Source organism: Melospiza melodia, chromosome 1, assembly GCF_035770615.1.
Source record: "Melospiza melodia melodia isolate bMelMel2 chromosome 1, bMelMel2.pri, whole genome shotgun sequence".
Classification (NCBI taxonomy): Eukaryota; Metazoa; Chordata; class Aves; order Passeriformes; family Passerellidae; genus Melospiza; species Melospiza melodia.
In genome coordinates, this window is record NC_086194.1 from 99,823,474 (window position 1) to 99,840,177 (window position 16,704).

At 43.6% G+C, this 16,704-nt stretch overlaps 1 protein-coding gene across 5 annotated transcripts in view; it reads right to left on the reverse strand.

Moving 5' to 3' along the window:
- The window catches only part of OTULINL (OTU deubiquitinase with linear linkage specificity like), a 36,293-nt gene that overhangs the window by 12,658 nt on the left and 6,931 nt on the right, over nucleotides 1-16,704 (reverse strand). Inside the window, exon 1 of one of the 5 annotated variants that reach the window (XM_063162657.1) lies at nucleotides 12,281-12,513. The exons of 1 other annotated variant lie outside the window; for it this stretch is intronic. In XM_063162657.1, coding sequence (XP_063018727.1) covers nucleotides 12,281-12,374 — 94 coding nt within the window. In that variant the 5' untranslated portion in view covers nucleotides 12,375-12,513. Of the gene's footprint in view, nucleotides 1-8,200; nucleotides 8,345-8,593; nucleotides 8,745-8,805; nucleotides 8,921-12,280; nucleotides 12,514-16,704 lie in introns of those variants that run through there. 3 more of the 5 variants (XM_063162667.1, XM_063162697.1, XM_063162688.1) reach the window with 3 other exon arrangements.

The following is a 16,704-nucleotide window of genomic DNA, read 5'->3' on the forward strand; positions in this document are numbered from 1 at the left end:
ATGTATAATTGATGAAATGCAAAATGTCAGAGATCAGTTGGGAACTAGCAGGCAGCACTGTATGCATTACTGAATATCCCAGCATGTCTGATGGTGCAATCACCCTTTATTGTTTTCCTCCATACCGTTAACAAGGCCATCAGAAAGACAGCAGAGCATCTTCCCAAATTAAAACATGACAGAATGATTTCTTTTTGGGACATTCCTCTTCATGGTCTTTTTGGTACTGAAAGCAGGACATAGCACTTGTCACCGTGAAGTGGCCAGGTTTCATACTCCCATCACACAAAATTATGTTCCCGGTTCCCAAAAAGCAGGTACACCCTCATTCAAAGAGGGAGGCAGAATGTGGGATGCCTCTGTGCCAGCCCTTCTGCTGCCCCACCTGAACCCCTCCTTCTCTCTCCTCTGTTGGATGCAGAGCTAGGAAGGGAGATCCCTGAACTGAGACATGCAAAGCTTGGCAGGGAGGCCCAAGTCTGCCTGTGTTCAAGGTGTGCATGCAGTTCTCTTCACGTTGCTGCACATTGCTGTTTTTCAGATTTTACATCATCAGCCCCCAGGTATGTTACAGAAAAGGCTAAGTCCCTCTTTTAAGGGAAAGAAAGAAACTTACCCTCATAGAGCAGGCTCAACCATGAGGCACATGTGTACATAGACCTCAACTGAATGAACCAAGAGGGAGACACAGAAAAATTATTAATTATACAAATTCAATACCTACAGGAGATTGTATCACATAGGAGTTTAGAAGAGAGAAATATGTCTTTTTAAGTGGTGCCAAGAGATTACAAATTCTTTTGTTTCCCAGTTTATGATCAGCACCACACAAAAAAAATGAAAAATACTGAAAACAGATCAAACACCAAGATATGTGAGAAGCACTGCTTAAGTCAATAACTATTTCATTACAAACCCCTTCCTTTACAGAATAAAGCAACGTCAACTTGTTGAGCAACATTCACGTGCTCTAACAAACAGGAAAGATGAGGATCTCTCCTTGATATAATAAGGAAAAGAAAATAATTTGCAGACAAAGATTCTAATCATCAATGACTTATCACAAGTTCAACCATGTCTGCTGATCAGATACCTTCTAATCAAAAAAAAAACAAAAAACAAATGAGAATGCCAGCCCCAAACCACAAGTAGAATCACACAATTATCTAGAAAAGAGAATAGTTTTGGTAACACTGAGGCCCATCAGTTGCAAGAAAGGTTTTATTTACACAAATCTTCTGCGTAGGGCTTTCCCAAGAGCCCTCTTAGCTCCCTCAGTGGTTTTTTTTTTTTTTTTTTTTTTTTCAGAAAAATACAGAGAATATAGAACTAGCAGCCTTCTTCAGACTCCCTGATCATCAACAGTAACTGGTGGTGGTAATGTATCTATCCAGTTGTGACACAACTTATTGCTACTGTGCAGCAACAACTATAATGTGTTCTTACCTACTGGGTGATCACCTAAAATACACCCAACTAGAATTACAAAACCGCTTTCAGCTATATAATCAAGATATTAATGCATGCCTTAGCCTGCACATACCATTTTCTCTCTACAAATGCCTACGAGAACAAAAGGAAAGTTCAGTTCTTCGTTTCCTGTACAATTCAGCTTCCTTTTTAAGGCACAGGGTGCTTCATCCAAGATGAATAATGCTTAGCCCCACTTCCATTTAAGTAAGAAACAGCATGACAGAAGAATTTCTGAGAATTTACAGTCCAGAATACTGGACGAGAAACACATGAAAAGCATTTCATGCCATTAAAAAAACATGAATCTCTCTAAAACTCTTATTCCTATTAAAAAAAATTAAAAAATAAAATAACCTCCTTTTAAAGAAGGAACCTATGAAATATCTGCTACTGTTTTTTTCTTAATGTGGAAAAAAATCTGTTCCCATTCAGAATTGCTATTTAATGCCTGTACACTTCAAACAGAACTTACGTAAATGCACTAAATCTATTATTTGAAAGAAGCCCACTCTAAGAATTCCTATTCTGCCTGCTGCAGAGTTGCATGTTGAGTCACCCCTAATGCCATTCACGGTTGCTTCACAATTCTCAAAATGCTTTTCTTGTATTTTTTTTTTTTTTTTTGCCATGCTGAATCCAAACGATAAAGGAAATAGAATGAAGTAATAACAGAATAAAGGAAATACTTTCCTCCTGAGCATCCTAAGTATAAATGCTTATTTTTTCTTATGTTGATATGCCTAGATAACTGAAACCTGGTTAGGGGGGGAAAAAGAAGTCTTAAGTCTTTCTTAGCAATAACAGTAATTTTTCTCCTCCTGATTTTTAAATCTTGTTTGCTAGAGAGCACAGGACCTGCACCAACCACCCCGCCCTCCAAGGATGCACAGTCACTAGGTGGCTGGGCACACCACTGGCAGCATTCCTCCTGGTCTCTCCAGGCAGAGGCCCAGTGGCAGCTGCCCCACTCCTGGGGTTTCCCAGTGCAGGAAGTGCCCCTGGCTCTGCCTGGATGCTTTGTAAGCACACGACACAGGACAGTCCAAGGAATTTTAAACTATCTGGTGATAAAAAGTTATCCCAACTGATATCCAGGAAAACAGCAGGATCAAGTAACCCATGACAAACAAAAAAGTCAACTCTTCTGAGCTTGTTCACTGTCCAAGGAGAAAGCCAGCCCCATCTCACCAAACTATATCCATGCTGCTCATCATTCCCATCTTTGTACTGGGTCTGACTGCTGCACCCCACACAGATTTTGTGTCTGTCTTCAGAGCAGGGCCCTCTCCTGAGTGCACCCAGTTCTGTGTGCAGATAGTGCAGAGATGTGCATTTTTCACGTGGATTAGTAATTACATATAATTTATGATTAATAATCACAAATTATTCCTATCTCCTGGGGGTGCACCAGATCACAAAGCCCGTGCTTCCTCAGCAGGTAAGTGCAGAGTTATTCCAGCAGTGTTTTACTTGTGTCTCCCCTCTTTTCAAGGTCAATTAGAAGCACAAAGCAAGGCCAAAGAAAGCAAAATATCAAAGCCATCACTCTGAATGCAAATGGCAGAAATTGCTCTTGCATCTCTTCCCCTCTGCCTCTCAGTGCCCAGTCTGACCAAAGCCAAAACTTCATCTTTATTCTGCACAGCTCATGGTACTTGTATGGAAGTAGCTGGAGTGTTTAAAGCCTGCTCTCTCTCCATCATCTCAAGGGCAGCACTTCCAAACTGGCATATTTTAATTAGCTCAAGCACACAGGAGTCCTCTGCCTTTTTGGGAGAGTGCATTACCAGGCACTTCTGGCCTAAAATGCTACACAAAAAAAAAGCATACTGAAAGGTAAAACTGACTGCATCAAGATAATCACTGAAATTTAAGTTATTCCTCAGTGTAATACCAAATTCATATCTAACAGAAATATTTCATAAAAAGGTGATCCAAGAACTCAGAATATTCTGTGCAAGAGCTTTCTACTTGTAAAAGCACATTATTAGTAGCATTAGTATTATCATGCATAATAACATCACTGTCATTACTGTCACTGCTAATGCACAGTTGGTATTTTTACAGACATTTGGATGCAAGAGAACTTTTAAGCAAAGCACTCCAGACATCAGTCACAGGGATCAATAGACCACAGCTCCCTGACACCTCTGCATTTGCTCAAACTGCCTAAAAACCAGACAGCTACATGGCAAGGACTAAAGGAAATACTAATCATGCACTCCTGTAAAATACAGCTAAGTGTGACCTTGCATATTGAGCTCTTTTTGAGGGCCTGGCACTTGGCAGACAAAGTAAGCGTGACTTACTCTGTGAAGTAAGAAAATGAAATACAGGGTCCTGAAGAGTTTCTGTCATGGAGCCCAGCAGTATAATTTTTAAAGTTCTTCATTTATATGAAACCCCCTATTTTAAGGCCTTGGCCTCTGGCAAGAAGGTCACAGCTGAAATTCACGTGCAGGAAATAATCCAAAATGAAACCACAATTGAAGAACAACAAACATATCTCCAAGCTGCTCACAGACAAACCCCTGGTGTGGTGCTGTGCTCAGAGCAAAACTGGGAAAAGCAGGTAGGGCTTCTCTTTGTCGTACAGATAGACCTGATCTTGATCTATCTTGATCGATCTTGAAACCAGTGTTTAAGTTTGCAAAAGACTGATTTTGCACAAACTTGGCAATTAAAACCTTGCTGGCCATTCGAGGGAGGTGATTCTGCCCTCCCCTGTGGTGAGACCCCACCTGCAGTACTGCATCCAGCTCTGGGACCCCTGGAATTAGCAGGATGTGGACCTAATGGTGCAAGGTCCGTGGAGGAGGCCATGAGGATGACCTGGGGCATGAAGCACGTCTCTAATGAGAACAGACTAAAAGAGCTGTGGTTGTTCAGCCTGGAAGGCTCCTAGAAGACCTTATAGCACCTTCCAGTACCTAAAGGGGCCTACAGCAAAGATGGAGATGGACTTTTTATGAAGGAATTTAGTGACATAAGGGGTGATGGCTTTAGATTGAAAGAGGGCAGGCTTAGGTTAGATACTAGGTAGATTCTTCACTGTGAGGCTGGTGAGGCACTGGGACAGGCTGCCCAAAGAAGTGGTGGATGTCCCATCCCTGAAAGTGTTTAAGGCCAGGTTGGATGGAGTTCTGAGCAGCCTGTCTAGTGAAAAGCGTCCCTGTGCATGGCAGGGGGTTGGAAGCAAATGGACTGCAAGGTCCCTTCCAACCCAAACCATTCTGTGGTTTCCTGGTGGCAGCTGACCTTCAGGCAGTGCCAAGCACCTTGCCTTGGTGCTGCTTTGCTGCACAGATACAAGGAGAGACTTAATGATGGTCAAAGCCTCACAGACACCACATCATATCAAGGCACCAGTTTGATGCCAAGGTACACATTTCTCACTTTCAAAGCATCATTTACCCAATGTGACTGCCCTGCCCTGGAAACATAAATGCTGAACACTTCAAATATGTGGAAAACCTTAGCAACATGCTATGTATGGACAAGGCACTTGAGATGGGGTCCTGCTGAAGAAGAACTAGCAAAAGGACCAGAGACTGAGCACATGCAGCCACATCTTGCCACACCTTTAACCCTCCACCATCACAGAATAGGGTTCAAGTAAGAGAACATGTCTTCTGCTCAGCCTACAGCATTTTCCTCAGAAAGATATCTGTTGAAAGAAAAGTGCAGGCAGTACAAGCTGCCTTGCTTGACACATCCCTCTGCACAGGTACATAGTGACATCTGTCCTCACTGGTGACATGGGGACAGGAGCCATAGACACACACTTGCTCTCTCTGTCAGGAGCTTCCAGCATGTCCCCATAGGCTACAGAGAAATCCCAGGCACTCTGATCTGGAAGATGCCAAAAATGCATAGTGTGCAGAGCAGTGAAAAAATGGGAAGAAGCTACAAGCACAGCATAAGGCTGAAAAGAAACCAGAAGATGCTGACTTCCAAATTTCTCAGAAAATTCATGAAGAAAGCTGTACAAGTGTTGAAATATTTTACAATGTTTGCCTTCACTTGAGCCCTCTCAAGAAGTGGACAGTAGTCTCCTTACTTCCTTTATGTCCTCATTTATGCTGGGACACAAATCTTTTGGGTTTTTTGTAATGCTTTTATGTTATCAAGCAACAGATAGTCCAGTCATGAGTCACATTGTTCATGGGGAAAAAAACCAAACCTTTCATAAAACCAAATTTTGTAATATACAAACCAAACTCTAACACCTCAGAATTGGTACAAGATTCCTAGCAACAAACACCCCTCCTAAAACTGCCAGTGACTGCTTTTCCATTGCTGTGGCTGAAGAAGTGGAACTCGTGTTTTCTATCATGAAACTCTGACCTTTCCACTAACAGGCAGCTGTTTCTCTGTCTTCCTGAAAGGTACAGCATTGTTGTCTGACCCAGAGCACTGCAACCATGCACTGAGGAACTGGGATCTGCCATGCTGGGAATGCCAGCAGTGGAGCACATGGGCAGAGCTCCCTGTTGCTGCTGCACACTGGCACCAGGCCAGGAGTGAGGAAAGGATGCCCTGTGCTCACTGGGCCTCCACAAATTCCATCAAAGCAGAAAACACATCCTGAAGTGACTCAGGGCCAGATGTCAGAAAGCAACTCAGGTTAGTGTTTCACTTTAAAGAGTACTGTAACTCTTTCAGAAGTCAGACTGCCATCAAATGCCACTAGAATATGACTTAGGCAGCCCAAAGGTAATTAAAAAAATAATTTCACAGCCTAAAACAGGAGGAGATTAAGAAGCTCCTTAAGGTAAACCTTATGCCATTCTAATCACACCCAAATTTAGTTATGCAGGTGTAATGAAAGCAGTGTAATTATATTCCCTTTTGACTCCTGAGCACTGGTTATTCCCTGTGTTTTTAAAACAAGTAAATTATAACCATAATAATCTCTCCTAGGACAGTCTGGCACCGTGACTCCCACAGTTCAGCTGTGTGGGGTCAGGAGGTTCAGCAGAAGTATTTCTGAAATCTCAACTCATTTGCCTGGGTAGTCATGCAAGATCAAACATTTTCAAACATTAAGCTCAAGAAAAACTGCATACATTTTGGAAACACCCTTTCATGTTTGTTGTCTGATCCTTGGTAGATAAGATGTGAAGATTCAACTGGAAACTGTATCTAAGAAACAGGTGGACAGAAAGTCGTGATGCTGAATGGGAAATGAACACCACCTAGGCAGGTGGTGGTGTTTTTTCACTTTAACATATTCCAAACAGTTAAAGTCAAAAACCCCTTATATCCAAAAATGGCAAAAAAATCTCAGAACTACAAAAATTAATTTTTTAAAAATCCCAAATACAGATACTTATCCATAAAAGCACTTAGATTTAAATGTTGACAAGCAGTTCATGCTGTTTCTCCCCTCCAAAATCACTTCCAACACCCTTCACCTGGTAGTGTTTTATAGATATGAAAATGGCATCTTTTCCTCCTACCACCAGGAGACCACCCTCAGTTTCTAATCAAATTATCTGTCCACTAGCAAAGAAATGAAATTCTTGAAGAAGCACACTTCAGTGACTACAAAGCAGCTTTCTTAGCCTGTCATTACTTCCTGTTTCACATATTTTGCCTCTTTGTTTCACCACTTGCTGAAACTGGAGCGGGCCAGAGGACGGAAGTGGGAATAATGGTACTTGCACGAATTAGCAATGGAGCAGGTAGCACCGTGCTAGCTTCAACTCACCCGCTAAATACCACAGAAATCTGTCTCTCTCTCCACTGCAAAAATGAAAGTATGAGCTGCATGCAATTTGTACAGCTCCTCCAAAGAGAAAACAAGCTGGTTTAGTAAGAAAGGCAGTGCAAAAGGAGAACAGGATGAGTAACCATCAAAGCAGAAATGTACCACAGAATGTACAGCAGAAAAGCAAGTTGATAGTGCACAGTATGCTCAGTCTGAACAACCCCTTCTCAGTGACATAAGAGATCACAGGATCATTTAGGCTGAAAAAGGCCTTTAAAATTAAGCCTAACTGTTAACCCAGCACTGCCAAGCCCACCACTAACCGTGTCCCCAAGTGCCGCATCTATATGTCTAATAAATATCTCCAGGGACAGTGACTCAACCACTTCCCTGGGCGGCCTGTTCTGATGCCTAAACGCCATTTCAGCCAAGAAATTTTCCCTGATATCTAATCTAAATCTCTCCTGGTATGACTTGTTACCTGAGAGAATAGACTGACCCCTAACCTGGCTACAACCTCCTTTAGGTAGTTGTAGAGAGCAAAAATGTCAACCCTGACCCTTCTTTTCTCCAGGCTCCAGTTCCCTCTGCTGCTTTTCATGGAACTTCTGCTGCAGACACTTCACAACCACAGCTGCTCTTCCTTCTCTGGACACGCTCCAGCCCCTCAGTGTCTTTACTGTAGAGAAGGGCCCAGAACTGGATTTGAGCTGTGCCCTCAGCAGTGCTGAGCACAGTTGGACAATCACTGCCCTGCTCCTGCTGGCGCCCTGTTGCTGACACAGACCGGGATGCCCTTGGCTTTCCTGGCCACCTGGATCATGTTCAGGATTCCTGACACCGAGAACCACCTGCAGCCGGCCCCGTCCTGGATCCTCCTCAATCACACACACCTGCATTTATGAGCCCCTTTTTCCTAAACCTTCACCTTCCTGACGGGAATACAAGCCAGTCTGCAACACGTAGATTCACACTGCACATAGTAAGGAAAAGAAAAAACCAAAAAAAAATTACCGCCCCCGAAGCAAAGGCCCAAAGACCGGCCGAATGCCCGAGCTGAAAGAGGCTCATGCTGCTGTTTTACAATCCCGATCCCCACGCATGCCGGCGCCAATTCCGCCCTCAGGACACAGCAGTTCCCAGGGCAGCTCAGCCCCTCACGCTCCCGGCATTTCCCCTCACGCCCGCGGCCCCCGGCCCCACACGGGCGGGAGCACAGCCGGGCTGTCCTGCCGGGATAGCCCTAGGAGCAGCTTTCCGGCTACCGCCACTCCTGGAAAACGGCCCCCAAAGAGTGAAGTGGAAAATAAAGCAGGGGGGAAAATAAAGAAACGGCAAATAAAGCCAAACCCTCGCCGCGACTCCGGGGGCCCTCCGAGCCCGCCCACCAGCCCCGCCGCGCCTCACCCGCTCGGCCGCTTTCGTCCTGCCTCCCCGGGATCCCGCCCGGCTCCAAAGGCAGCGCCGGCACCTCCTGCCTCCCCGGGATCCCGCCCGGCTCCAAAGGCAGCGCCGGCACCTCCTGCCTCCCCGGGATCCCGCCCGGCTCCAAAGGCAGCGCCGGCGCCGCCCGGGGCGGGGATCCCGCGGGGCCGCCCCGATCCCGATCCCAATCCCACCTGGCCGTGCCCGGGAGCCGGGAGGGAGGGATAAGCCCTGTCACCGTCTCTCGGCCTGTCTCCCAGCGGAGTTCTCCATTTCCACAGCAACCCGTGCCGCTCCTCCGGCAGTGAGATACTGTCTGTGCTCGGGTGTCACACCACGCTCTTTTACATTTTGTAGCAGCATGGAATCATGCCATGGTTTGACCTGGAAGAGGCCCTAAAGATCATCTAGTTCCAACCCTCTGCCATGGGCAGGGACGCTTCCCACTAGACCAGGTTGCTGAAAGCCCCATCCAACCTGACTCTGAAACTCTTCCAGGGATGGGGTTGCCTGAAACACTTCTAGGGATTCCAGCTCCCTGAATGGAGACCAACACCATCATCATCTGTTTGAAATATAGCCATTAAATGTAACCACAACTTAATAAATTTGAAGTTATTGGTTGTTTTTTGTTTTTTCCCTGCCATTAAATGTTGATTCCCTCACCCTTTAACAAAATGGTGTGCATTCATCCAAAAAGAAATTCCCCTTTGCCAAGTACCTTCCCTTATAATAGCCTTTTATGTGTCATTTCTCACATGTATGTAGAGAATTTGCATAGACTGGTATACTTTCTTTTCTGGCTACACATTAAAGAATAGTATTCTTCCATCTCATTAAGGACTTTGCAGGCTAAACAGAAAGGAATTGTGATGGTCCTAACAAAGACTTTAGTCTTTTACAGAGTTACAAGCAGTTTGCTACCATACAGAGCCAAGACAAACTTACACAATCTTCTGTTATTGGATTTTGTATGGGTTTGTTTGGTTTTTTCCCCCTAAAATACCACAAGATATTAAAGTGGTTGAAGATCAAGACTTTTCATGAAACACTGAAGAGATTTATATCACCTGGCATGAATATCAGATTTTTCTTCCTCCATCTCAGTTAATCTGGGCAAGGAACAAAATAGGCAAAACCTGCTAAATATTGGTGTGCCAAGCATTCACTTAGTTGCATTTGCAGAAAGTCATAGACCCATTTATCCAAGTAAAAGAAAATCTAGGCTTAAAACCCAGCTAAAAACAGCAAAAGTAAACAGTTGACTTAAGAGGCCTAAAGCTGTCAGTTGTGTAAGCAGCACTGTGTGCCGCTCCATCAAAAAATCCATTTGAAAAAAATTTCATAAGTGCCACCTCTGTGCCTCTCCACAGCACCAGTTACCTGGTGCTTTCTCTCTGTACTTGCAGATTGTGTTTAGTGTAGCTGTGTCTCAGGAGCTGCAGCTGAGAGACATGCCAGAGTACAGCTCGCATGGCATCCACCTGCAAAGGCTTGAAGGTGGCTGGAATTTATTTATTTTATTTCCAGATCTTGTCTGCAGTTATCACATCCTTCAGCTTCTCTTTCCGCCTTTTTTCGTGCCTTGGCCAGGCCAGTGTTGGTGGCAGAAGATGGTTTAGCATTGCTGTTAAATCCAGGTTTGCATCTTTCTACATTCTCTTAACCTGTGTTAAGATCTTAGGATTTAATTGGTGATTTATCTGTGCAGGCAGGCTTGAAAGTGATTGTTTATCTGGCTGCTGACTCATCAGAGGAGAGAGATTAAATGTATGGTACAGTGTCTACAGATCAAGCCCTGTATCAGTGAGTCCTTCCCACTTCACAGCTCTCTGCTCTCTCCCCCATGCATTTGCAATCTGGAGCATGGCCTTGGGCCTCTATGCATGGGGGTAAGCCCTGGGACAATCAATCAGTCAATCAATCAATCAATCAATCAATCAATAAGTCAGTCAGTCATTCAGAGATCACTTACCTGAAACCTCTTGAGAGACTTTTTTAAACTAACACTGTCCATAGTGCCCTTTCTTTCTCCTTAAGCTCTTTCTGGACCTCTTCCCTGAGTCAATAAGAGTTTTCTATGACCTTTGCAGGCTTTGGCAGGAAAATGTTGTCTCTCCTCCTTATGAGTGAGATGGGACAGCTTCCACCTGCCTCCCTCCTTGGTGTTGGATACAAACACCACTGTAAGACTGAGCCAGGTAACACAACCCTCCTGCACTGTTGGGCTGGTCTGTGTGTGCTGTTCCTGTGAGATGAATGTGGGTTAGGATAATCCTGGAGAGGGCAAACAAGATCCAGATCTGAGCTGGTATCAACAGCAGAAATGGAAATAGCAGCTAACTGGAAGGCAGTTTCTTTCACAGACTCTGCAGAATTGGAAACATGCTGCTTCAGAAAATGTCAGCTTCTCTAAAATATTTCAGAGAATCATAGAATGTTTAGGGCTGGAAGGGGCCTTGAAAAATCATCTAGTCTCACTCCCCCTGCCAGGGATGGGGCATCCACAGCCCTCCTGGGCAATCTGTTCCAGCGTCTCACCATCCTCACAGTAAAGAATTTTTTCCTAATATCTAACCTAAATTTCCCCACTTTCAGTTTGAACCCATTACCCCTTGTCCTATCACTGTAGCTCCTGACAAAGAGTCCCTCTCCATCTTCCCTGAAAGCTCCCTTCAGATGCAGGAAGGTTGCTAAGAGGTCTGCACACAATCTCCTTTCTCCAGGCTGAACAACCACAACTTTCTCAGTCTGTCTTCCTGGAGGTGCTCCAGTGCTCTTATCAACTTCATGGTCCTTCTCTGGACCTGCTCCCACAGAACAATGTAGGGAGACAGAGCAGGCCTTACACTGCGCATGCATTCAGTAGGTTTCAGCAGAAATAATGCATTCTCTGCTTTGCCTCTGAGTAGGCAGCAGCTCTGCAGGGACAAGGGGACAGCTCCAGGGAGCTCAGACTGGAGGCAGCCTAAACTGGATTATCTTCCTCCAGACTTCCTGGTCATGGCATTTTGCATATGTTTCTGATACTCAAACAGGGCTATGTGCTGACGGAAAAGTTGTACTACTTAGGTATATTTATGGCATTTCTTCCTTTAGGGGAGTATTATGAACTTTCCCACAACATGAACCTCCAGGTTCTTCTGCAGGTCATGGCATTTCCCAGCTTCAGCCATGACAGTGACTACCTCCCTCTGCTTGTACCCACGTGAGAAGTGCACAGCAATTAAAACAAAAGCTTATACTGAAAGCCATTGCTAAGCAAGTGTGAAGACATTTTGCCTGGGTCTGTTTAAGCCCACAAATCAGTAGCCAAAGCAACTGCTGTGCTCATCTGCAGGTGAGCAGCGGATTATAATCATGGCACAAAGAATGTTAGCAATTCCAAACAAGTGCTGAGACAAAGGCAGCAGCATCCAACCCAGTAAAAGTAGGAAGCCGAGGTGCAAAACTGGTGACAGCTTCCTCCTTCAGTTTTTCAAGCCCTTTTTAACAGTCAAGAACCATTTCCTTGTTTATCATAACTTATTACTACTATCAAGGTCAGGTGGTTTGACACACAGGTAAAAGTAGTAACCATGCAGCTGCAATCAGCAGCACAGGATTTTCTCTAGCTGATCACCAGTTTGTTGACATGCCAAAATTTATAGCACAGCAGAATGAACTTACCAACTCTTCTCTCTGAGCTAATTCTGCTTCTGTTTTTGTGTTCAGTGAAGTGGTTTCTGTTCTTGCTGGCCCCTCTGTCATGTTGCCTCTGCATCTCCTCTCCAGAGTATCATCCCCGGCTGGACTTCTCTCCCCTGGTTGTTTTTTTCTGGGGTTAGAAAAGGAGTCTCTACAGACTCAGCTTGTCTTCACAGACCAACAAGCTGTGAAAGGATCTGGCTTCCTGTTTCATTTCCGCTAAAGTCTTCAGAGTCACACAGGCTGTCTATGCTTCTCCATATCCAAGCCACAAGAAAAAAATTGAGCATAACTCAGCTATTTATAAAGGTCACATTGCTATCTCGCCCTGCATCTCCCAAGCTGTTGGAGGGATGGAGATTGCAGGGTGCTTTTCAGACTGTGGTGTAGCACCCATACATGGCACTATCTCAGTGGTAGTCCACACAGAGTCACAGCGTCTTCTTTTCAGCTCCAATGTCACGTGTCATTGCTAAGCTCAACATTACTGATCATGCAATCCATGTGCCTCCTGTAGAAACAGTGGGATCATGAAGAGGAAACAGGTGGTCCACACAAACATGCCTTCCTATGGTTATGGACCATGCTATGTAAAAGCAAAGTTTACACAGAATATGGTTAAATCACTTCATAGGTATGGGCTTTTTAACTGGAGTAAGCAAAGGGTCCTTCGAAACCATCTTTCCTTTTCCCTCCTAACTTATTGTTTTAAGTTAAACGAGAAAAATGTTTTCTTACAGTCTAAGACTATTAATTCATTCTTAATTATGCTCTTGGAAGATATATCAGAATACCACAGCTTACAAGCTCATTAAATCTAGTCTTCCAGTCTGAAAATACCCACAAGTTCTTGTTTCAGAGGGAGAAGCCACTTGCCATTGTCTCCCAGAGATTTCTACTCTGTTAACAGTTGCTTCACATTTCACATGCATTTAAAAAAAAAAACAGTACAATTACTGACTCACATTTTCCCTTTCACTAGAATGTCAGCTTCCCTTTCTACCCCTTCTATTGCAGTATTTTTGTCAATTTAGTTCTAAAATGCTATTTTTCCATAATCACCTCAGATCAGGAGAGTTTATTAAAAAAAAAGAAAGGTGGTGTTGGGGTTATCTATATTATATTATTATTTTTGTTTGCTGGCACCTCAGGAGCTGAAGGTGCAATCTGCTCTCCCTGCTCCAATCCAAGCCTTGGGCCCCATGACTTCAGGCCTCCTAACACTTATTTCACCATTTACTGTGGAGGAAGGTGGAGAAGAACAAAGAATTTTCTTTCCTAAAATATTCACTTGCTACATTTGAATGCTCTCATACTATTCATGCTCCATGCCATGAGCATCCAAAGGCAGCAAGTGAACTCTTAAAAACAGTGTTTAAATGTGTGTATATACATACACACACACACATACACACAGACACGTTTGTATGTTTATATGATTATATGTATATAGGCGTAATTTTTTTTTTTTTTTTTTTTTTTTGGTCTGTGTTCCATTCCCATTAGCAGAACAAGATAGTTCTGACAGTAGAAAAACTGTGGACTGGCTACAGGACCAGTGCAAGGGAAGATCTGGAAAGAAAATTAGTAGGACAGAAGAAAGAAACACTGCACATCACAGGGCCTCTTTTGCCTTCCTTGCTCGGTATTGGGTATTTGGTTCATTGGTTTTTTTTTTCTGTTTTTATTTTTGTTTGGTTTTTTTTTTGTTGTTGTTGTTCTGGGTTTTTTTTTTTTTTTTTGTTTTGTTTTGTTGGTTTTTTAATAAAGCAAAAAAAGGGAAGCTGTTTCGTTTCAATTTTACAGTGAAAATTACCCTTCTTTTCTGCATTGAATTCCCTTTAGTCACCCTAAATTCCTCTATTGTACTTTTTACTTAATTTTAGTTGGGTAGTTTGATTTGCTCTGGCCATAAACAGTTCTGGATATTTAACACTTCCTACTCCTCGTCTCTTCTTACAGTTTCCACATTCTTTAACACATATACCATAATTCCCAACATAGCTGGTTCACCTGAATAACTCTTTAATATCTCCTTAGGCTTTATCCAAGTAGGAAAAGGTTGGGTTACCTCCCTCTTCTGCTGTGCTGGGGCATAAATATTTGCCCAAGATCTGAATCTCTTCCATACCCCAGTGAGCATCTTTAGGGCATGGTGAAAATGCTGGGACATCTGAACACTCTGTGTGGCAGAGAACTTGAGGGAGTTTTGGAAAATGAGAATGCCTTTGCTCTAACAGGATTAGGTGACAGGCAAATAAAGGCTCCAGAAGGGAGAAGAGGAAAAAACCAGGACCTTCTGTACCCCTTCCTTGCAGGAAAGCCCCAGCTGAACTTTGGAATTGCATTAAGTTACAAGAAATACAAGATGAATTCCCCATATATACCATGAATCCTTTTTCCTAAATTAGGAACAGCTGAGAGGTCTGTGCAAGGTTATGGGGAAAAGAGAAAGACAAACCTGAAGCGGAGATGATGAGTTTGGTATGCTGGAGGCACCTGGGCTGACAGAATCCACAGACTAAGAATAGCCGTGCTTTACTAAATAGTTGGTGTTTGTTTGCATGCCTGCCTGCCTATTTGCACTCTTTATCACATTCGCAAGCTGACAAGGAAATTTCTTTTGTCCACCCCCACACTTCTGCGGTGGGTGTTATCAGACGGCCTCTCCTCCCCGCGGCATTCCCTTGTGTTCCTGTGAGATGCAGTGAAAGAGCTCTGCACTTGACTTCACCACAGCTCAGTGGGGTTGTTCCCCTGCCCACCAGTGATAGGAGAGCTCTTGGTTTGCAGCAGCAGCTGGGAAACCCAAACATGACACGGCACAACATCACGCAGCTCTCTGAGAGTTGTAAACACAAGATGGCCACCTGAGTTTGTCCTGGAGCTGCAGCCACTTCCATCTCCATTGCTGAGCCCTAGAGCCAACTTCTCACTTTCTTCCTGCTTTTTCTATGGAAGCAGATTAAGGTTACAAATATCCCCAACCTACAGGTGCATGAAGCCACTTTTGTTCTGCTGTAACAGGTTGTCCTACCATCTCATCTGCTACCTGGAAGAAAAATCACCCTTTTCAGAACAATTATTATTAGTAGTATATTATTATTCTTATTATTGGCAATATATTATTGTTGCTGACAACTTTCTGCTGCAGCTGCATAGGTGGGGGCAGGAGAGTGCTGTCCTAGGCAGGTGCTTGTTGGTTACGTAGTGGTTCAACAGGTAGGCTTTTCTTTCTGAAGGCTATTAAGGGGAACAGCATCAATATAATCTACTTTCTGGATTTTGGAAGCATGAAATGCACTGTGAGTGCAGAATTGTCTCCTAGTGCCTGGGCTTGGGCAGAGAAAATCAACTTCCTGGAGAAGAAGAATTCCTATTACAAAATCTGTGATGTATCTTGCTTTTTAACAATTCTTTTAAAATCAAATACTTTTTACTTGGAATAAGAGTCCATATTATGATTTCTTTTTATTTAGAAGTCAACATGCAAAGGCTCAGCTGTTTCTCCTTCGTGCTGAAAGATCGTACTGCCAGAAGAAACAACACACAGCCTATTCGTGGGCACTTTCCTCTTTTTTTTGTGTGTGTGTCAAGTGTCAATCCTTGGCTTTGCAACAGTGACTAAATATTTGTGTTTCACTGCCAAAAGTGCATAGCAGCAAACCAAAGCTAGCATTTTAAGACTTGTGTGTTATGAGTGACTCACTGGGACTAAAGATGTGAGCACCCCCTTCCCTGGGGTTCCCCTCTGAAGTAGGAGGAGCAGCTGCTTTCTGCCACTCCCCAAGAGCCACAGCAGTCACCAGCGATGCTTGTTTTGTACTGGAACAGCAAAAAGGGGTCACTGAGGGGAAGAATGGAGCTCGTTCTTTTCAGAGGAAGGAGTCAAATGCCAACAGTGAAAAGAACAAACTTTCTTCAGATGGAGACTTAGTAACAAGCAGGAAAATAAAATACACATGAAAACCATGTAAAAACTAAGGCAAAGCAGTAGCCTGTGCACATAGGAACAACAATGGAAAAGTCATGGAGAGAAAAGGGCTTGAGCATACACGTCCCCCTTTATAATGCAGCTTATTGATATAAATGTCTTTTTGATTAACAGAAACAGCAACAGAAGATGTTCCTTCCTGAAAGACACTTTGTGCAGCTGGTTGCTTATTCAGAATTTCAAAGATAAACATCCTGGTTCTATCCGCCATTTTCTTTCCCCCATCCCTCAAACAATCCCCATCCATGGTGACAGCTGAAATTAATGGATGTACTTCTTCATTTTTCAGAAAAACAACCTGCTGCTAAACTAATATAGGCTGTACTTAACTATGTATTTCACAACACAGAAGGAAGAATGACAATTTCTTTTAATTAGGATAGGGGACGGGAATTCAGAGCATGAACATCTA